The sequence below is a fragment of the Theobroma cacao genome, chromosome 5, assembly GCF_000208745.1.
Source record: "Theobroma cacao cultivar B97-61/B2 chromosome 5, Criollo_cocoa_genome_V2, whole genome shotgun sequence".
NCBI lineage: Eukaryota > Viridiplantae > Streptophyta > Magnoliopsida > Malvales > Malvaceae > Theobroma > Theobroma cacao.
The window spans coordinates 37,534,460-37,557,442 of NC_030854.1; the positions used below are offsets into that span (position 1 = coordinate 37,534,460).

General features: G+C 33.8%; 2 protein-coding genes and 1 pseudogene across 2 annotated transcripts; 1 reads left to right on the forward strand and 2 right to left on the reverse strand.

Moving 5' to 3' along the window:
- Positions 373-4,286, reverse strand: LOC18600317 (probable protein S-acyltransferase 17). Its single transcript, XM_007030684.2, has 10 exons — positions 3,902-4,286; positions 3,726-3,819; positions 2,836-2,930; positions 2,573-2,740; positions 2,420-2,492; positions 2,245-2,297; positions 1,686-1,777; positions 1,546-1,598; positions 1,100-1,225; positions 373-911 (listed from the first exon to the last, which is right to left on the reverse strand). Exons 1-10 carry the CDS (start codon positions 4,048-4,050, stop codon positions 633-635), a joined length of 1,182 nt encoding a protein of 393 aa, XP_007030746.2. The 5' UTR covers positions 4,051-4,286; the 3' UTR covers positions 373-632.
- LOC18600318 lies at positions 5,103-7,993 on the reverse strand. The gene is made up of 7 exons (XM_018122309.1): positions 7,621-7,993; positions 7,100-7,318; positions 6,794-6,880; positions 6,479-6,625; positions 5,875-5,901; positions 5,667-5,762; positions 5,103-5,571 (listed from the first exon to the last, which is right to left on the reverse strand). The coding sequence occupies exons 1-7, from the start codon at positions 7,840-7,842 to the stop codon at positions 5,371-5,373; spliced, it is 999 nt and encodes a 332-aa protein (XP_017977798.1). The 5' UTR covers positions 7,843-7,993; the 3' UTR covers positions 5,103-5,370.
- LOC18600319 lies at positions 11,993-15,562 on the forward strand (annotated as a pseudogene).

A 22,983-nucleotide genomic window follows, 5' to 3' on the forward strand; every position in this document is an offset into this window, starting at 1 on the left:
CTCTCTGCTGCAATTCAATGCTGCATTCATTCTTTCTGTTCTTCTAATTTAATTCAAATGCCAAAACTTAACAATTTCCCACGTGTGATTGAGTCATCCCGCCATTAAGTTCTAGGAAATGCAAACCTGTGTGTAATTTTATTCTACATTAGAACGTTGTGTCTACTTGACCCTGTCGAGATAAAAAGAATCCCCTCCCCTTCAAAGCAAAAGCCAATGAGTTTTGGCAGATCCTGGAGGGTGTTAAGATCGTAACTGAGAACAACTCGATCTTATCAGCTACTTCATTGTCAATAATGACATATTCGACGTCCGGATAGTTTCAACATGAAGCTTTTTCAAGGGCGGAAAACCTTTCAATTGATCTAGATATAAATCTGAATTTATTCTCCTTCAAACCATTTTAATTCCATGATCCAAATCAATATTAGCTTGAGTTTCAGCAGCGTTCTCAAGTACAAAAACCAGAGATGTAAGAAAGGCTACTCCATCCAATTTCTACAGTCTACAATGCTGTTCTTACAAATTATAAGCCGTATGGGTTTCCCTTTTCCTGGAAAGTAATACAGCCATCAAGAAGCACAGATCACGATGAAAGCCAGTGAATGAATATGTATTAACAGTTGACAACCTTAGCCAGATTTTGATTTGGTCCACAAAAGTGATGCTCTTGTCGAAACTGGAAAAATTACCTCATAGATATTGTGAAAGAATCCTTTATCATACACATTATTCCTTACAACAGCTTCAGTATCCTCTAGGGGGGACCTTCTGAAGAAGGATTTACATTTGCTCTCTGGAGGCTTTCCTTCGCTATTCATTCCAGTGATGCTTGCTTTCAATGCTGCAGTACTTGCTCTTGCTTCGCTCAGTTTCTTCTGCCAGCTTATGTAGTCTTGCCACTTGAATGTCTGTAATTTCAGACACATGACAACATTTGATTCTAGTTTCTTGGTTCTATTAACAACTTAATCATCATAGCCAATTATTTCCAGGTTTATATCCAGTCCATGCAGGGTTGACAAGTCAGGTAATAATGGTCAATCAAAAAGTCAAATTAAGGTAACAAACTATTGAACAAGGTTTAAGCAGATCTCACCTCATTTGTTGTGGTGTTTGTGAGACAAAGATTAGCATGATATGCAAAGAAACCCGCCAATAAGAGAGAAACTATGGCCATAAACACCATAAGAAGTATTTGGCTGTTATATGAGCCCAACAGCCACTGCCACAAAGCAAAAGACAATTTATATAATGCCACTAGCTTTCAAATAGACATGTAAGTAACTGTAACTACATGCTTAAACAAACATGGAGAAACTCAGTGAAAATCAGGATTACAGTGATATTTTCTAGAAACCAAATCTTTAGTAAAATTTAAGTTCTATGGTAGGACCCAAAATCTGAAGCATAAAACATCTCAAAATAATGCAGACACCATAGGAAGTTAATCTTCCTTCAGTTTGTTTTGGAACAAAAATGTAGCCACACATCAAGCAACAACCCTTAGCAATAGTTTGATAAAAGAATATGTATTACACTCACCTGCACAATATGAGGAGCTAAACTGCCAAAAGAATTATCTACACCATAATAAACTGCAACAACAAAGAAAATGGCATGGAACATTTAGTCTATAAATCATGAAGAAACTAGAAAACCTTAGTCCAAAATCGATTTTTTACCTGTCAAAATATATACAACTCTCAATTCTTTCAACCGTCCAGCAAGAACCAATCCAATAGCAATTGTCCCGTACATGCAAAGAAGGAAATGCCTGCAGAACACTGAATATGAATTAACATGAATTTTGAAAATTAAAATGGAAAAGCAGCTTACTGCTAAAACTCATACACCAGGAAAAGTTGTGCATGGACAAGAAGGTAACAAAAGGACAAAATTGCAGACACTGCTCAATTACTAGATTTAGATCATCACTCCGAAAAAATTAATGCAACCTTGATATTGATAACTATCTTATATTAATGGAAGTTGGATGGTCAGAAGCTCTATTCATATTTAATGAAAAAACCTTGATTATGATTTATGACCCAAATAATTGACAGAAAAAGCTGTAGTGATGAGGTGGTTTCCGCCAAGTAATTAGAGGCTGATCATGTTTCCAAGAGGACATTACCAATTTACCACCCTCAATATTTTCCAGCAGAAAGGTTGAAGAAAAACATAGAAGCCAATTAAGTAAACTAAATCAAATATAGCTGCCAATAAATGTGCAGAACTTACCATAAAAGAAAAGCCAAGAAGTATCGGGTATTTCTCTCCCCTATACAATTATTCTGCAATAAGTAACACCACCTTCAGTAGGTATGAGATTCGGATATTTTGAACATGCTGTATATAGAACAACTGGCTACACAAAGTAAAATAAAGAAGAAAGAATAGTTCAAGATGTGCAAACCATCCATCCACAATGATGATCAAAGCGAGCAACACATCGATTGCATATGCTACAGTGCTTGGATCTAGCAGGTCTGATCAATAGAATAATCCCATCACATCTACCAGAATTAAAAAGCCACCGATAACTATTACACCAAAGAGATAGACCTACTTTGGAAGTTTACAAGTCGAGCATTCTTTCTCTGTATATATGATATTGTCATAAGGATAAGCTGATAGATATTGTGAGACATTCTCTGCCTTAACAGTTCCTGGATCAGAAAAGCTAGTCAATAGAAAGAGCAGAATGCCGATACCAACTGCCAACAAGCTTGTATACCTGCAAAAACATATAAAATCTGAGAAAAAAAAAAAAGAAGACAATCATTTTGAAGGAATCCGGTGACAGTAGAAAATTCACTTCTTAGAACATACCTATGAACTCCACTAAGATAATAGCCAGGGATATAGCTAAAGGACGTCTTTGCTATAATGTAATAAGTTGCTCCAATTATTGCCAAGTATATAATCTGTAACAAAGAGAAAACCAGAGTAAAGGTGGACCCCTATGAACGGAGAAATCCCCGGCGCAGACCCCCCCCCCCTCCCCAGTCCTCTTTCCTTTCTTAATGGTAAGAAATTCTTTCTCAACAGTGGATATGTGAAAGAAATGTAGTATAGTTTAATAAGGTAGAATATTAGGACATCAAAACCATTTGTTTCTATAATATTGCGAAGGTTTTTCTTATTTTTGATGTACATGTGTTAGGGTAGAGTTTCGCCATTTAAATGGAATTCATTAGGGCTTTAACAGAACAGAACCTTTATCTCAGTTTATCCTCATTCATCAAATTTAATGCACATTGTTTCCAGTCAACTGAATCCATGAATCAAATATATCAAAGAGAAAACAGAACTCTGCCAATCATCTTATAATTCAATGTAACAACCCAAGCTTGATGTAGCAGTTGTCACTCCTCCTTACGACGGTTAAGGTCCAAGTTTCGAATTCTCCCTTCCCCCTAGAACTTCCTCGTATGTACCAAAAGAATCTTATAATTCAATGTTTTAGCATCAAATTAAGTGAAACTAAACTAAATATCATTACTTAGAGTATATTTGCTTTCTATTGTTTCCAAAGAACATAACATTCGTGTACTGCAATTCTAATTCTAACATTAAATTCCAAACACACCACACTGCACAGCCAAAATTCATACAGATTCATTCATTAACATGCTATGAAACAAGAAAACAGACTCATTTAGAAAGGGAAATCAACTTCATTTTCCAGAGGCTTCAATCCAATAATTTCAAGTGGTTACCTGCAAAACAGGATTAGGCCTATCACAACAATAATACTCGACAGAAAGGATCAAATTCGTTCCCTTATCTCCAAACACAGCCCCCATAAACTTCCTGAAAACAAATCAAAACAACCAAAAATCAGTCACCCAAAACAAAAAGAACCCATCAAAGAAAACCGCAAAAAGAGAAATACAGGAAGTATTGGTAGGCTCCAAAAGTGATGAAACGGTGGATGGAGCTGATGGGTGTTCCTTGGAAGATAGGCCACTGCCCACAAAGAAAAGCAACAACAACTGTAAGGGTCAGCAGGCCATGGCATACCAGTGCCCAATGTACAGCCATCTTTGTTAAAAAAAAAAAATCTTTTTCTGGGACTTCGAGAGAGGGTAAAAACAGGGGATTTGGGGAGAGACAATTTGGAAATCTTTGTTAGATTTTCAAAGGCTGGCTTGGTTGGACTTTTGGTTGTGCTCTGTTGATTGGTTTTGTCGTTGTGACAGGTTTTAGTCCGGGGCTTTGGTTTCTCAGACGTGGTTCTGACTTTCGTGGTATAACTGTATATAAGTACACAAACTGAACTCGGGTGACAATTGCCCACAAACTGTGTTTTGTTTTTTTTTTTTTTTCACTTTTTTCCTCTTTGAATATTCATTTGATCATTTGAGATTCTGAGACTTTGGTATGTTTTCTGATAAGATTCCATTTTTTTGTTTTATAGATTGTAAATTACAATAAAAAATTTTATTGTAATAATTTATAAAAAATTAAAATTTAAAACTACACTTATTTATGGACATGATTTTTCTTTTAATTCTAATAGAATCATTTAATTTTGCAGAATCAAATTCAATATTAAATTTAATTATTGTTCATGATTTTTTATCTATATTTTTATCCTCAATGTTTGACACCAATTTGCTAGCCCCTAACTCTTTTTACATAATTATCAAATCCAAATTTAAATTAATTTTGATCTTGATTTGAATTGATTCTTTAATTTGAGTTGATTCTTTAATTAGATTGTATGTGTAATTTATTTAAAAGAAATCACATTAGCCGATTAAGTTTATGAAAAAAAAATGTGAGCCCAATTTTATATTAACACAAATAAATTAAATATGAGTTTTTTTAAATAATTTTAAAGGAATGTATAACTTAATTCTTGTATATTAATTATTGATTTTTTCATTATTTTCATTAAAAAATTAATTTTATAATATTTTTACGGACCCAACATTGACCCGACGCTGCAATTGAACAATTAGCCCAAGACCCAAAGCCTAAAACAGACCATTATCCGGTTGGGTCCGAATAAGAAAGGAGGAAGCATTTGAACTTTGAAGTTTCAACAATGTAATAGACTTATGGTTTATTTGCATCTTAGAGAAATTCAGTATATGATCTATATATCCTCTTATTTTATCACAATAAGGGTATTACTAATACAAATAATCAATCACATTATGGCAAAGCTTAATTCCATGGAAAAATTGCACAACTGAATTTACTTCCTGTCAGCTACATTACAAATATTTTCATTTGAAAGCAGATGCAGATACACCATATTGACAGAAATCTTCTTTGTGTATGAAGTCCAATCTCATCTAACTCATAAGTCGAGAAAAAATGACAAAGGGAGTTAGCCAGTAAAGCCAGTTGCAACTAGATGTCATCATCATTGATGTTATCCTCTATAATGTCAATGCAGGATCCTACAGATTTTCCCAGGGACATTGCCTCTGCAAGTTGACCTCGGGCTGCCTCGTGTCGACGCAGCAGTAGGATGGTGTTCAGCACAGACCATCTGACTTGGGAATCTGCTTTCTTTTGTGTGAATCCCAAGCCTTTGAGCAATGCATCCAACTGCTCCATGTAACCAGAAAGTTCAATCAGAGGTGAAACTCTTGCAGCTTTGATTTTCAGTGTATGATAGAAGTTGAGCAGAAGGGATTGTGTACCTTGTTTATATCAGCAAGGCCTCCCTCAGCATATCCGTATAACAGATATTCAGTTGCCACACCTGCTAGTGCTATGCATGAGAACCTGTTCAGCGTCTGGTTCAGAAACATTCTCACCATAAGAACGATTGCCACTTTGAATGAGGATGTCTGAAATCTAATATGCTTAAGAGCAGGAAAATGAAAATGTGAGAAGTAGACTACATACTGTCGCTGATACTTTCCCTGCATTAGCCTGCATGAAATGAAAATTTGGAAAAGAAAGTGATAGCAGTTAGGGATTATAAAAGAACTACATTATTCATAAAACTAAAAAGATTAACACAGAAATCAATCAATGGCTAGCTTGTTATAAGTTCTTTCATCATCTGCCTTTCCCTTGTCGCTTCCATGGTTAAGTTAAAGCCTTTACCTAGCTTTACTAAGTCTGAAGTCTCAAGCAAGTGTTATGCCTTGGAGAATTGTAGATGACGCAATTAGCCACCTCAAGATTGCCTTACATACTCATATAGTCATCTATGATATTTTCCCTTCTTCTTGCTAGCATATGCAAAACCAACCAGACATGAAATCTATCAAACAAAGTGGTCAGTTGTAGATCTGTGAGTTGGTTATGGCCATGGTACAATTAACTGAAGTATGGCAGAGGCTTCCGCTCTGCTGGAATATCATTCCAAATTCTTCAATGCATGATTACGGGTTCTGTTTTAGGACCCAAACCGAAGACAGGATGGGGAGGCAGCAGCAGCTGAATGGAATATAGCAGAGAGAAAGCTACATTAATGAACAACAATTTGAAGAAATCAACTTACTTCTTCAAGAAACTCAAAATCAACAAAAGCTGTCCCTGCTTGAATATTGAGTGATCCTTCTTTCTTTAAAGCGTCCAAACTAGTTAATGTGTATCCTCTTGGAAGTATACCCACCAGGTAAGCAATCAAGAAATGACCAGCTTCATGCTGCACAGAAATCTTATATAAGTAGTTGGTTTCGATGTAAATCAGTTTCTTTCAGCAATATGAAATGACTAACCAGCTGATAGGTGGTGAAGACAGAGAGAGCAGCATTAACACATTATATATGAAGTGATTTAAATGAAAGTAGAAAATGAAAGAGAGAGCCCTTACTTGAATAACCCTGTTGTGATACTTCTGACTGAAAGTGTGACCAATTGTGTCAAGGACCAAGCTACCAACTCCTCCATTGAATGAAACCTATACAAAACACTAGCATGTTGTAGAACACAGTGTGGCTTTTGCCCCATTACTATTTGTTCGTCAAACAGTTCATCCATGTTTAAAGCAATGAATTCTGAACTAGAAATCTCTTGTCAGCCAATGAAACACATACATAAGAATAAACTTGTAAAGTCAGATATCAAAGAAGGGGACAGTTCCTGAACGAAATGAGTTAGATCAGCATGAGGAAATTACCGAGTCCAGTGTCCACAGAAACAAGAAGCCCAAAGAAATAAACAGGATTTGCTGCGGGCTAAACCCAAAAGCATTCCATGCTGCAACCCCTCCTAAGATAGCAGCAAGCTGCAGGTTTCTTTCTATTGAACCCAGAGTTGCATCATCTGGTGATAGAAGAGATGTAGTTTCTATTCCATTCAGTCTCAATTCATCCAAGGTGTACAGTCTTTGGGGAACCTGCACAGCCTAATCACTCTTCAAATGAAACCAAACCGCACACCTTAGACAATGAAAATCATCACATCTATTCCAAAACAGTGGTGAACAAATTCTAGAGAACGAGAGATCCTATATTTGCTGCAATGCAACAGCTTAGGTGATTCAAAGCAAGAAATTGCTGCATACAAATTATTAAGGTAACAATTTTTCCAACTCAACCGATCAGGAAGCAGAGACATACATTCAACTAAATTTCTCAGCCAAAGCTAAAAGTGAACACAAATTCTATCAATTCAAAAACCATTTATAAGTCTGCAAACCTGCCGGGCAGCACCAAAACATCGAAGCCCACCAGGCTTTCCTTGCAAGTCCCTGACAAGAGTGAGTGCAGCCCTCTCATCCCCTTTGTTCAGCTCCTTATCCACTTGTTCCAATACTTGTCTTCTGGACACCCCAATTTCTGATGAACCCACAATCCTAAAAGTCGATAATCTCAGACTTGGGCATGAACTTAAGTTACAGTAATAAGCCAACACGCCCATAACTGTTTAAAAGAAAAGGAATTTCATCCCAAATACAATGCTTTTCTAACATAACACACCATGTCTCTTTCCATTCAAATTGCACATTTTCTCAGCCACAGAATTATGATAAGTCTAGTACAACTAATATATAAAGATTTTACGACATATGAAGAGAAAAACTCTAAAGAAATCAAAGGAAAAAAACATAATTTTATTAAAAAATTCACTTGTTATTGCAAGGAAAAAACAAAGCCTTTATTTTTGGTTAAATTTTTTTAAAAAAATTAATAAAGTAAAATAATTTCTTAAAAGCCTCCAAACATGTAATTGAAACACAAAATAATTTTAAAAAAATATAAAAAATGTGAGAAATTGAATCATTTTATTTATCATATATGAAGTTAATACTATTAAAAGCCAACATATATATATATATATATATATATATATATATATATATATTTATTCATGACCTACAACCCACCAATTATAGAAGGCCACATCATTATCGGGTTTACTAACTTCACTAAAAATAATATTTCTTTCTTTCTTAATGAACCTCAACAATGGCAGTAAGAACAACCTACAAGGTTTAAATTTAATCAATTAACTTAATTAATTGGTAAAATTTTTTTATCTAATATTATCATTCAGACATTTTTTATATATGAAAACAATAAATTTCCAAAGAAAAGAAATTCAAAGTAAACGGTTACTAATATAAAAGACAAATTATTATACTATCATTTAAGTAAATTTACAGTATAAATTAAATCTCTATATTTACCATCATAATTAACATTATAACGTGCCCTTCGTTACATTGCTTGTAAAAATATTGTAACAACATATTTTTTTTTCTACTCTTTGCTCTCTTCTTTGGAAGAAGTTCATTGAAAATGTATGTGTCATGATAGCAGGCATCTTTGAAACCACAAAAAAGGAAAACAGCAAAAAAGAAACCAAAATCACAAAAAAAAAAAGAAAAAGAAAAAGCCAGTCTTGAAAAGGGGGTCGTTGGTTTTTGTTGGAAGGAGGGGTAGTTTGGTTTTGTTGGGGGGTCACGTCAAGGAGAGGAAAAAGGGAAGAAGAAGGAAGCAGGAAAAGAAGGGAGAAGAGGAAGGAAGAAGGAAAGGAAAAGAGGGAGATAGAAGAATAAAGAGAAAGAAAGTGGGAGAAGAAGAAGAAGAAGAAGGAAGACAAGAGAGAGAAACACGAAGGAGAAGGAAGGCAAAGAAGGAAACAGGAGGAGGAGGAAGAGAAGGAGAAGAAAAGAGAAAAAAAAAAGCCCAAAAAGAAAAGAAGTGGTGGACGGCCCAAGTGGAGAAGCCCAAAGAAAAAGGAACAGAGCATAGAAAGCCCATTGAAGGTTCTTGGACCCCATCTTATATTTATTTTAAGTCCATTATATTTTGTCATGTTTTTATTGGTAAATTTTGTATGAAAATTAATGAATTAAATAGGCTTAATCTGAATTAATTTAATGATGGAACATCACTTGGAATGTGGAGAGTCACATTTTCGAGTTGATTTTTTTAAGTGAGGAGTTTAATTAAGATTTCATCATATCATTACGACAGTCTTAATTTTACATTTTAATATTTTATTAATTTAAATAATTATTTTAAAATATTAATATATATAATAATTAAAAATTAAATAAAAAATGTATTATTTTGAATTAATTTGATGATGAAACTTGGAATGTGAGTAGTCACATTTTGGAGTCTGACTTTTTTAGATGAAGAATTTAATTAGAACTTCATCTAAGCATTGCGATAGTAGTAATTTTATATTCCAATGCTCCATTAATTCGAATAATATTTTTTCAATTTGACTTCTAATCGTATCCCTCAACTAACACATTCTTGCCTTTCTTCGATTCTTTTCTCTTATTCTAGTTTTCTTTATTATTTTTTTTTGGGTATTAGTTGTCATGACTTAAAAGTAAATGACCAACTTATGGGTATAGTTTCTTTATAATTGCTTGTAGCTTCTAATTTGTTCATCTTGATAATGAATGAAAATAACTTAATGAATTAATTAGAAACAAAAAATAACTGAAGGAAATAATTAAAAATAAAAAACTTTTATTAAAGTGTATACACTTATTATTTTATATCAAATGGTGTTGACATAACATATCGTAATAGATAATGATTTGGTATACTGGTTTGACTTGATGATATAGTCACATGATATTTTTCATTCTTCCACATCAATGCCACATCAACATCACGTGACATAAAAATAACAAGTGACATTTTGACTTATAATAATTAGTAATAAGAATTTATTCCGTACAAAATAAAAATATAAAGATTTGATTGAAGGTAATAGAAAATAAAACTTTATTTAAATTTTCTTAAATAATCTAGGAATTTGATTTTTTTTTTTTGTGTTTTAACTAAACCAATTGCTTAAGTTAAGAAGTTATAATTTTTTTTCTTATCAATGGCTGAAATAAAACTATCAAAATCTTTGTTTTTGATTTGACGCGTATGAGTAATGAAGATTTAATCGTTAAAGAGTACTTGCATTACATCACATGGGAAATTATGTGCTTAGAAATGAAGACTTTTGTTAAGTCTTTCTTTATAATTGAACAAGCAGAGTTCACACGTCCAAAGAAAAGGTCTTAAGAAATTTGTTTCACCTATGGCTGCAAAAAGCAAGGATTGGTTGGATTTGAATGGCCAATCAAAGCCACAGGGTTTCACCACAATTTCATTATCTATTAATAAGTTCAACTTGTACAAGAGTTCAACTCTTGTTGGTGTTGGCATGATAATGCTTAAAATAAACAATAATAATTTGCAAAACCTAATCAATTAACTAAGGTTGGATTCCAACCTAATCAATTCTTTTCTTTCTTCGATCTAGTATTAATTAATCATTTGTATAACTGTTATGGCGGCTAAAAAAACATAAATAATAGAAACCTGATAGAATGATATTTCTTATTAGTTTATATATAATAATAGTAGTTTTCTGGCAAACCTTTCACTAAGTAATTTTGTTTAATTGCTAATGTTGGAATAGTCGATGCCTAATTAATAAATTAATCTGGTCCAAAAATAATAAATGAATTAATAATCATAAAAATTATAATGATAAAGCTCCAATTAAATTTAGCAAATATCTGTCAGGCCTTACCTAAAGTTTGGGCTGCCATAGACATCACCAAGTCTTCGTTCTCTTGAGAAATTGTAAGCAAGACTCCTTTTGTTCCAATGCCAAAGAGTTTTCAATTGGTAACAGATTTCTTGGAATTTTAATTGTTCTAAGTCTTTTTTTCTCAGGTTGGGTTTTAATTGAGACTGGAGAATTATTTGATTGTTTGACTTTTATGGATGGAGTACTGAGTCTGATCTCAGGAAATAATAACATATCAATCCTTGATTAATTATATAGGAGAATATACAAAAAAAAAAAACCATTGTCAATTACGTTTTTCTCTTTAATTGACTTGGATAATTTAATTACAGTTGTAAATTTATTTACTTGAATATGTCAATTCACACAAGTATTTTAGAGTCTTTTATAAAAAATATTTTAGAGTCTACTCCTAATGGCAGTTTGCACCAAATTTTATTATGTTAGTCTTTGGTCAAAGGCTTGAATCTTTCCTTTTTGCCTGTGCTTATAATTATATTTATATATAATTATTCTAAAAAAATAAAGATACAATAAAGACTTAAGGTGAGTCTTTCGTTGTACTTCATGGCCATTCAATGGCCATGAGAAGACACAACGTTTCTGTTCAACTCGTCCCTATTATCTTACTTAAACGTCCTTCGCTCTTTGATTCTCAAAACCCTTTTACTTTGTTGCTTTGATCTTCGATTATCTTTTTTTCCTTTGTTTTTGGCTTGCTCCTTTGTTTCTTTCTCATCTCTTTTCCTCCACCCGAAAGTTTGGGCTTCTGATCACCTTCCTCTACTTTCCATCAAAAAACCAATAACCTTTCACTTTGATTCTTGGTTGCCTTTTTGTTCATAGCTATGTAGCTAATGTAGAAAGCCACCGTTTCCAATTTCTCTCCATTCTGATTACTTGGCTTGGTCACATCGTTTGTTGGTATATTCTTCTTGCTGTTTTCATTTTTGTGTCTGCTACTTGTTCTCTGTTCTTCTGTCATTTGCTTGCTTGTCTGTTGAATAAAGAAATGGAAGCTGCCGCTATTGGTGCTAGTGCCAACGTTTCGTCGGAAGCTGCGAAAGGCATCTTCCAAGAAATTAAACGTCATATCAAAAATGTATTCATATACAAGAAAAATGTCGACAAGTTCGAGGAGAAACTTCAGATGTTGATAGCAAAAAGAACAAGTGTGCAGCAAGAGGTTGACGCTGCTGACAGGAACGGGGAGAAGATAAAGGCGGACATCCAACATTGGAGCAAGAGAGTGGACAAGGTAATCAATGAAGAGGAGAAGAAGGTCAAGGATCTTCAAGACAAAGCAAAGAACAAGTGCTTCGTTGGCTTGTGTCCCAATATTAAGTCTCGCTACCAGCTTAGCAGGAAAGCAGAAGAAGGTGTTGCGGCTGTTGACGACCTTATCCAACAGTGTCAATTTAATGGAGTGGGATACCGTGATGTTCCAGAAGCTATATTGGATGTATCACCTAAAGACTTTGAGACTTTTAAATTAAGAGAAAAGGTTTTCAACGATATCATGGGGGCAGTGAAAGATGCTACTATCAGCATTATAGGGGTGTACGGGTTGGCTGGTATGGGAAAAACATCACTAGTCAATGAAGTTGCCAAACAAGTCCTAGAGCTTAAGTTATTTGATTGCGTGGTTATGGCAATTGTGACTCAGACTCCTGACATTCAGAAAATTCAAGATCAAATTGCAGACTTATTAAGTCTAAGACTAGAAGATTAGAGTACGGTAGGAAGAGCACGTAGATTGTGCGAAAGGTTGAAGAAAGAGAAGAAGATTCTTGTTGTTTTAGATGATATTTGGAAGAGATTGGATCTCGATGAAGTCGGAATTCCATTTGGAAACCAACACAAGGGATGCAAGATATTGTCGACGTCAAGAGATCAAAATGTTCTCTCCAGTGGGATGGATGCTGAGAACACCTTTTTAATTGGTGATTTAGACGATGGAGAAGCTTGGGACTGGTTTAGGAAAATGGCTGGGGACAGTGTTGAAAGTGTTGAGTTGCGATCTACAGCAATTGAAGTAGCCAACAGATGTGCAAGATTGCCGCTGGCCATCGCAACAGTTGCAAGGGCATTGAGAAATAAAAGTTTATTTGCTTGGAAGGATGCATTACGACAACTACAGAGGCCTTCCTCCAAAAACTTCAATGGGATATCCGCTGACATATATTCAGCTATAGAGTTGAGTTACAATCATGTAGAAAGTGAAGAACTTAAACAGGCTTTCTTGCTTTGCAGTCTACTACGCCGTGATACAAGAATTGATGACTTGTTGAAATATGCCATTGGTTTGGGCTTAATTAATGGTGTCAACAGTGTGGAGGAAGCACGAAATAGGTTGTTAACAATGATGAGTGACCTCAAAGCTTCTTGTTTGTTACTTGATAGTAACACCAATGACCAGTACTTTGATATGCATGATCTTGTTTGTGATGTCGCCATGTCAATCGCTTTTAAAGACAATCACGTCTTTACATTAAATGAGGAGGATGTTTTGAAAGATTGGCTTGTTGCAGAGACAATGAAAAAGTTCAACATGATTCGTTTGCAATATCCTAGTATTGGAGAACTTCCTGACGAGTTAAATTGTCCACAACTTGTTCTTTTCCTTATGTTTAACAAGGATACTTCCCTAAAAAAACCACCTAACTTCTTTAGGAAAACAACAGATCTTAAAGTCTTAGATTTCACTAACATGCATTTTTCTTCTTTACCTTCATCAATTCGTCTCCTAACAAGTCTTCATACATTGTGCCTAGATCAATGTGAATTGAGAGATATAGCCATTATTGGAAAGCTCAAGAATTTAGAAATTCTCAGTCTTTTGAAATCTGATATCAGAATTCTGCCCAAGGAAATTGGACTACTAGTTAAGTTGAAGTTATTAGATTTAAGTCATTGTACTAAACTCAAAATAATTCCACCAAGTGTCCTATCAAATTTGTCCAAATTAGAAGAATTATATATGGGTGGCACTTTTATTCAATGGCAAGTAGGGGGACATGCCAACCAACGAAGCAATGCTAGTCTTGCTGAGTTGAAGACTTTGTCTTGTTTGACCACTTTAGAAGTCCATATTCCTGATGCAGAGGCAATATTAGGGGGCTTACTCTTTAAAGATTTGCAGAAATTGGGAAGATACAAGATTTTCATTGGAAAGGAATGGGGATGGTTGGGTAAGTATGAATATTCAAGGACTTTGAAACTCAAGTTAAGTACAAGCATTGATCATTTGGATCATGGACTTAAGTTGTTGTTGAGGAAAACTGAAGCTCTATATTTAGATGAACTTAAAGGTGTCAAGATTGCAATGCAAGAGTTCAAAGATGAAGAAAGCCTACTGCATTTGAAGAATCTCCGTATCCAAAATAGTTTAGGGATCAAATATATCATTAATGATAATGGTGCAGTTAATAAAAATGAATTTTTTCAATTACGATCTTTGACACTTCAAATCTACCACAGCTCATTAGCTTTTGCTCTGAAGACAAAAGTGGCTCAGCCTCCGGGACTCAACATGAGTTACCTCTTTTCAGTGAAAAGGTATTTTATTAATTTCCATCTTTTTCTCATTCTAAGTCATATTTTTATCTCATTTCCAATTTCCTTAAAATTTTCTTCTTTATGATCAACCAATGTTCTCAAATGTTAAATTTGTAATATTTTAGAATCTCCCTCCCTCCCTTTTTAGCTAAGTGCCACTGAATATCTAATTTGAGTAAACACATAGATCGAATATCTTTTATAAATTTGGCACTCTATAATCCATTTATAAAAATTATGTAATGCTATACTTATCCTTTGTTAAACTTATTTATGAGAGCCTAGCATAATTGTAGGAGATGAGAGGGTTTAGTTAGAGATCATAGGTTCGAGATTTTGTTCATTAAGATAAATAAATTTCAACATCTATATTCTAAAATTAGGCATAAACTACTCTATATTCATTTTTGTTTTAGAATTTTGATCCTCTCTAGCTAAATGCCAGGGAATGTGCCACGTACTACTAAAATTTTACAACTTAGTGATTGTTTAATACACTAGATATCACTTTTCTTTAAAACGGAAATAAGTATTTCTCCTGAACTGAATTGCCATGGCATTGGCAAACGCATGACTTCCTTTTTAATCATAGAATTTTATTGGATTACGCTAAAAGAGGTAGTCTTTCTTCCGTTGTCTTTTTTTCTTGTTTTTTGGTTATTTTTAACGTAGATTAATTGCATGTCTGCAGATGTTGTTTCCATGCTTGGAGAATTTGCTGTTGTCCTCAATTAATGTTGAAAGGATATGGCATATTCAGCTTTCAAATACATCTTTCCACAATCATGAGAATCTGATTGCAAAAGCTTTCATAAATCTTAAATATTTGGAAGTTTATGACTCTAATAACTTGAAGTACATATGCACTGTTTCTATGGCTTTGGACCTTCTGCAATTGAAAGAGATAAAAGTAAAAAATTGCCCTACGATGGAGCAAATAATCACAACTGAAGAAGCAGAGGAAGCAGCAATGAATTCAATGGTGTTACCCAGGCTTCAGCGTATAACTCGAGTCATGTTCTAACCTGACGAGCTTTTGTTTGGGAACACTACAAAAAAATTGGCTATTTCCAACAGAAATTTCCGTTAGAAATAGGCCTTTTTTCGTTGAAAATATTTATTTCCAACGGATTTCCAACAGAAAGGTCTATTGGAAATTCCGTCGGTACAAACCTTGTGGGTAATACTTTCCGTTGAAAATCTGTTAAAAATTTTCAATGAAAAATTCTGTTAGAAATCCGTTGAAAATTTGAAATTATGCCCTATTTCCAACGGAAAAATTGGTTGGAATTTTTTCCATTGGAAAAATTATTTCCAACGGAATTTTTTGGCGTTTCCAACGGAAATTTCAGTTGGAAAAATATTACCAACTGAATTTTTCGTTGGAAATATTTTGACCTATTATTTTTATAATAAATTTTCAGAAAAAATTACCATTTTTGTTTCCGATACTAAATTTAATTCTGCATTCAACTGTAAAATATATAAAAGAAAAACACATTACAAAATTGAGATTCAAGTCCTAACATCTAATTAGAAATTATCCTTAACACACAATATATAAAATAGTTTGATACATATGAATATTAAAAATAACATTCTTAAAAAGTATCCAAGTGTTTGCACTGAAAATTATACATCATGTGAGGGAATTTTTTTTTCTTACTTGTCAAGTCTTGAAGGTCCCGCATCGCCAAGGGTTGAACATGCATTACTCATGAACATGGTTTCCATACGTGCCATAAATTCACTCATGCCTTCCGCTATCACATTTCTCATTTCTTCACGTATTTCTCCACGTATTTCCTCATGTATCTTGTTCAAGTTTTGTGCAAGATTTTTCACTTTTTCTTCCAATGCATTTGCGGGACTGTTAGTTTGAGTTGATAGAGCCACACGCAGACTCAGATGTTGCTACATTGGATTGTGTTCCAGTTAGTAAAGTTGTCGCAGGGACACGAGTGCCAAACCCATACACATGAGTGCGTGTAGTCTCCTTCCCTCCAATTGCTTCAGTCCAAGCATGTGGATCGAATTCTGGCTGAGAAGATGACTCATCACCATACTTCTGCGATAGTACAGAATTATACATTTCCTACATAAAAACCATCATTAATGATTAATATTGAAGTAGAACATCAACTTAGAAGAAATAGTCAAAATTAATGAATTTTTACTTACACTCGTAGACTTGGACTTGTTATTAATAAAATCACCATGACCCCCTGAGCGCTTATGAGTACGGTTGAAAGCTTCCAAGAAGGTAACATCTCGTTTCAGCTCAATTACCTGAATTTATTAACAATTATATTTAGTCAATCATAATCGATATATATATATATATATCCTGATATATATAACATGTATAGCAAAATCGAAATCCAACTACGGTTGAACAATTTAAATGAAATTCATGGGAAAACATACATATTAATTCTGAGTAACATTAATTCATACCATCCTTTTTGCATGAACCACAAATGGAACTGAACCGCCAGTGTGCTTTGGAATGCTTCTTTCTTTTGGCGTTAAACGATTTTGCCTTGCTTTTCGCGATTTGTTTTGCCACTCTTCTGTACCCCATACTGTATCGATCAGGGTGTCCCATATTTCATTTGTGATCCATTCCCTTGACATGCCTCTGCATTCTGTAATGTTGTTAGTTTTGGCTTCAGTCATTGCTTTATGCCTTTCTTCTGAAAGCATGTCTCTTAATCGATCGGAACAAATTTTTTCCCATATGCGTCGAACTAAAAACATCTTTATTTGCAGACCAAACACACTTTTCCTATAACATAATGTAATACAATAATTTAACAAAGTTATACAAATTAATGAAAAAGAAAACGCTTAATAAATATATAACAAACATAATACCTAAAATTTTCGAAACATTAACTCTTTGATATCATTAGGGACTTTTCTCCATGTCGACCATGGACCATGAAAGTGATTTTTGATGATCCTTGTTATTGTAGATGTGACCCCTCTCTCGAAAAAAGTGCTTGTAAAATATTTCAAATAATTGTATATATTAAAATTAAAAAAAATTAAAAATTGAGTTGAAAAATGTAACAAGTTTAACAAGATAACATACCTATTCCCAATAAGAGTTATACGTAGTCTGTCCGATGGATCTACAAGAGTCTGTAGTTCTACACTGGGTCCCCTACCTCTTGATCTTGACGATTCCTCATTTGCATTTCCACCTAAATCAATAGATGGGGATCTTGCAATATCATGTGTAGATGTCTCATTTTCTACTTGCTCTGCAAATGCATCGTACAAAGACTATGTCTCAAATGGCGCATCATTATTCTCCTGCTGCACCTGTTGTGGAATGGATATATCATCACATGCTTGGGAACTTGTAGGCACAACCATACTTGCCGATGCATATAAAGACCTAGGTCTCGGTTTTGATTGATTCCCTTTAACCATCGTTCCTGCAATATTGTATTGTTAAAATCCCATTAGCAATTATTATTATAACAGAATAAAAAACATCAATTCACAGCAATGACACATAATTCTTAATTATTAGAAGCAAAGCAGCAATTATATATTAACTAATTTCAACATTTAAACCTTGATTTTAACTCAAACGTTCTAATTTTACATCATGTCAAAATACTTTAATATTATAAAATTTAAGCTCAACAATACCGTAAAAAGAAAATATTAAACCAATATCGTACGTGTCTACAGTCATCATTCACTTCCTTAATAATTAAACTCATGTTCTGCATTATTATCACTATCATCATTATAAGTTTCACAATCATCGTGCTCCACATGATCTTCATCTTCATCTTCATATTCATCTTCATCTTCATCATCATCTTCATTATCTTCTCCTTCCATGTCATCTTCTTCATCTTCATCTTTATCGATATCATTTTCTTCATCCTCAATCGATAGATTAACCTTTTCATAATCACCACTCACTAACTCTGTTAAATCAACTTCCTCTGATTGAGTACTAGCAATTGAATTGGACACATCTTCTTGGTATACTCCTTCATTCAAATCACTTTCATTTTCTCTATCACCACTAATAGGAATTTGAAATATACTTTTAGCTTTTGTTTTAAATACTGCCCACCAATCACGTCGATCTCTTCTTCTTAATGGATAACTACTATAATAAACTTGGTGAGCTTAGGCAGCTAAAACAAAATGGTTCATTACTGGCCAGTATTGAGTTGTAATTAACATCAACAAGACCATGCAATCGATCTACCTTTATTCCTTTTTCAGTATCAAACCAATGACACTTGAATATAACAACTCTATTTCCTATACCAAAATACTCCAACTCAATTATATCCACTAAAATGCCATAAAAGTCACGCTCATGATCATTGTAAAAACTCCCTTTTATGCAAACCCCACTATTCATTGTCTTACGATTTTGGCTGTAATCTAAGGTGTGAAACTTGAAACCATTTACAAAATATCCACTGTAACACCTTATCATACGTCTGGGACCATAAAAGATTTCAATTATACGTTGGTCTATTTCCTCATTATGCTTTGCAACCTACAAACATGAGATACAAGAGAATAAAATAATAAATTACATAATAAAAAAGAAAATGATTAATTAAAAGTTCACTTCTATGTTAAAGAAACTTACATAATTTTTAAACCATTTAACGAATCTCGCATCACGTACTTTCTCCTATTCCTCTTCCGAAATTTTCACAACATCTCCCTTCACAATTTCATAAAATATCCTATCATAATATCCATGACTACGTGATTAACTTCAATCTTATTATAGGGTATTAACAAGTTAAAAAAGTAATGGTACTTACTTTATATATGGGAGCATCTCTTCACAATTCATTAAAACATATAACTCAGCAGGATAAAACTCATCATCATCTAAAAATCGAGATTTATCACATGAACCAAAAGTTCACCCAGGTGAGTGAAAATTGAAAGACGACCCATAGAGTCCACCTCTCCCCCATCATCATTACGTGGCACTCTATTTACTCTTGTTCGCACAGCAGGTTCAAAATACCATGAGCAGAATGAGGAAACTTCCTCGATAACATAAGCCTCACATATAGATCCTTCAACAGAGGCACGATTTTTTACTTTCTTCTTCAACTGTTGCAAAAACCTAACAACCACAATATTCATTAATCTTATGATGTACTTTAAACTCTTCAAAATAAATATATGAAAACAAATAACAATTACTTTACCTCTCAAATGGATACATCCATCGATACTAAACGAGTCCACCAACCTTGGACTCGTAAGGTAAATGAATTGGCAAATGCTCCATAGAGTCAAAGAAACCCGGAGGAAATATCTTCTCTAGTTTGCATATAGTTTCACATATTTTTCCTTGCAACATTTTCATATGATCAATAGGTATTTCAGTTGCGCACAAATCCCTAAAAAATTGAGATATCTCAGTAATTGCATCCCAAATTGTTTGAGGCAGCATATCATAGAATACAATTGGGAGCAATCGTTGCATAAAAACATGACAATCATGACTTTTCATCCCATAAAATTTTTCATCAATCTCATTAACACACCGAGAAATGTGCAATGCAAAACCATCTGGTAATCTCAATTGTTTAACCCAAGCACAAACATTTCTTATTTCCTCCTTATTTAATGTGTACGCAACCTTAAGCTTGTACAGTTTTCCATTATTTTTCACCAATTTCAATTCTGGCCGCTTGCAATACACCTTCAAATCTTGTTGTGCCTTTATGTTGTCCTTTGTCCTTCCTTTAACATCCATCACTATGTTGAGTATATTCTCAAAAAAATTACGTTCAATATGCCTAACATCTAAATTGTGACGAATAAGTATGCTAATAAGGTAGAGACCAAAATATACTCTTCTTCACCCAATTATGACAAACACCGTATCCTGAACTCTTTCTCTCACCACATTTTGTTCCGAATGGGAGATGAAGAAGCGAATTCAAACGTGTCAATATTTCTTTGCCTGATAATCAAGGAAATGGTAAGTCATGTTCAACTCTTTTTTTAATAAATTTGTCTCTCTGCCTCCTAAAAGGATGATTAGCTGGCAAAAATTGCCGATGACAATCAAAGAAACAAGGTTTCCTACCATGTTCCAATATGAAAGATTTTGAATGTTCCATGCAATATGGACATGATAATCGTCCATGTGTACTCCACCCTAACAACATACTATAAGCAAGAAAATCATTAATTGTCCACAATAATGTTGCCCTTATATGAAAATTTTGTTTCCTATATGCATCATAGGTCATAACACCTTCTCTCCACAATAAAGTCAACTCATCTATCAAAGGCCTGAAAAAAATATCTATATTTTGACTTGGACTTTTCTTACTCGAAATAACCATGTTAAGAAATATATATTGTTGTCTCATACACATCCATGGGGGTAAATTATACACACAAAACATTATTGGCCAAATAGAATAAGGCTTGGCAGTCGATTCAAAAGGGTTGAAACCGTCAGCACATAACCCGAGTCTTACATTTCGATGTTCCATTGCAAAGAATTCATGTGTGCGGTTGAAGTGTTGCCAAGCCTCACCATCATCAGAGTGTCTAAGAAGTCCATCATCACTGTGGTGTTGCGTATACCCCATCATATGTTCAACAGTTTTACATGACATATAAAGCCTTTGAAGCCTCGGTATAAATGACAAGTAACGCAAAATCTTGTAAGGAATTTTCTTCTGTCTTCTCACACTTGAATTCCTCTGTTTATACCGAGGATGTCCACATACCTGATAATGCTGAAATGTAGCAAATCCCTCATAAAATAACATGCAATTGTTCTTGCAAGCATCAATTTTGATATATTCCAAACCAAGCTTTGCTACCTTCTTCTTCATCCTATAAAAGTCGATAAGTAAATTCTCATCAGATGGCAACATATTCTTTATTATCTCCAATAGTCGATCAAAACATGATTCACTCAAATTGTACTCCGCCTTAACATTTAAAAGTTGTGACACAGCTGAAAGCGTTGTGTGCTTTATGCAACCTACCCACAAAGGTTCCTCTACATTGCTTAACAAAGAGTAAAAAGAAGATGCATTTGGATTGAGATCTTCTTCCACAAAGCTCGACTCATTTTCAGAACCATGGTTGAAAGTAACTTCGGAACGCATAACATCCCTAACCATTCTAGTATATGGATTTTCTATTTCATTTTCATATGTAGGTTCTCAAAAAGCAACATCTCCCTCAAATCTAAAGGATGGTTCAACTCTAGATCTACTTCTTGATGATTGTCCAACATGATCTTCCCCATGTAAACTCCAAATTGTGTAAGCCCCAGTAATTAAGATGCTAACGTATACGTGAAATGCTATCTAATTGGTCCTTGTTATATTGCCAGTTTTTTACTAACAAACATCATTTCAATCAAATGTGATCTTACAAAAAATTATTACAAACTACAAAATCAAATTTTTATTTTTATAGAAAATCGCATATGTCAATGACTAGCTAGTTGAATATATATATATAGAAATCACTTGCATATTTTGATTTCACTTACAATTACAGATGATAACTTCAAATTTACTAGTTCAAAGAGAAAAAGCAAAAAAAAAAAGTACATTAAATATTTAGGCACTTAACTTTTTGAAAATTTCTATTTTAGTCCTCCACTTTTAAAAAATTTCACAAAAGTTTGATTACCAAATGTTGATTCTTTAAAATTAAATGACCAAAATAAAAATTTATGAACAATTAAGTGACTAAATGTGTAATAAAAAAATGAAGTTTATAACTCAATCGTGTTATAACGGTACATGTTCAGGAATTCAATCGTGTTGCCCAGTCTTCAGTTTATAACTCTTGAGTCATGTTCCAACCTGAGGAGCTTTTGTTTTGGAAGTATTACAATGGAATGTCCATCTTTGCTAGTTATAACGGTACATTATTGTCGAAAAATGTTTGCGTTGGCATCTACATTTCCAGGAGAGCAAGATACAGAGACAGTTGCATCCTTTTTCAATGATAAGGTTAGTCTCCGCACATGGTTTCTTCCCATTTAAAATGTTTTTCTTCCCGAAGTTTAACTTCGTTTGGGTTGCTAATAATAGGGAAATTTAAATTCCTTTATAAGAATGAAACTAAACTTTTAATTATAATTTCTATAGACATATGCAGAAAACATCAAGTGCAAAAATATCAAGTTTTTTTTTTAAAAAAGATGGATTTGCATCGATGGAGGGATTAACTCTCCCTATGGATAACATAATGAGGATTTGAAGCCTTTACATTCCTACATGTGAAAGCCTTTTTGAATGGAAATTATCTTAGTTAAACGCAGAATAGGCCAAGCATAATAACAAAGTAAAAGGCTTAGCCTAATTTCAACTTCTTAAATTACAGACAAGCAATCACAAAAGATACCCTCTTCATTATTCACCAAAAAACAAATAGCAGAGAAAT

Bases quoted from the DNA above. Each gene is read 5' to 3' on its own strand.
- LOC18600317 (XM_007030684.2), bottom strand. From the start codon at position 4,050: ATGGCTGTACATTGGGCACTGGTATGCCATGGCCTGCTGACCCTTACA. The intron at 2,493-2,572 runs GTAGGTCTATCT...TCTATTGATCAG, and splicing joins TCGACTTGTAAACTTCCAAA to ACCTGCTAGATCCAAGCACT. The intron at 912-1,099 runs GTGAGATCTGCT...CTGAAATTACAG, and splicing joins CAAACACCACAACAAATGAG to ACATTCAAGTGGCAAGACTA.
- LOC18600318 (XM_018122309.1), bottom strand. From the start codon at position 7,842: ATGGGCGTGTTGGCTTATTACTGTAACTTAAGTTCATGCCCAAGTCTG. The intron at 7,319-7,620 runs GTTTGCAGACTT...TAGGCTGTGCAG, and splicing joins GTTTTGGTGCTGCCCGGCAG to GTTCCCCAAAGACTGTACAC. The intron at 6,626-6,793 runs GTAAGGGCTCTC...ATTTCTGTGCAG, and splicing joins ATCACAACAGGGTTATTCAA to CATGAAGCTGGTCATTTCTT.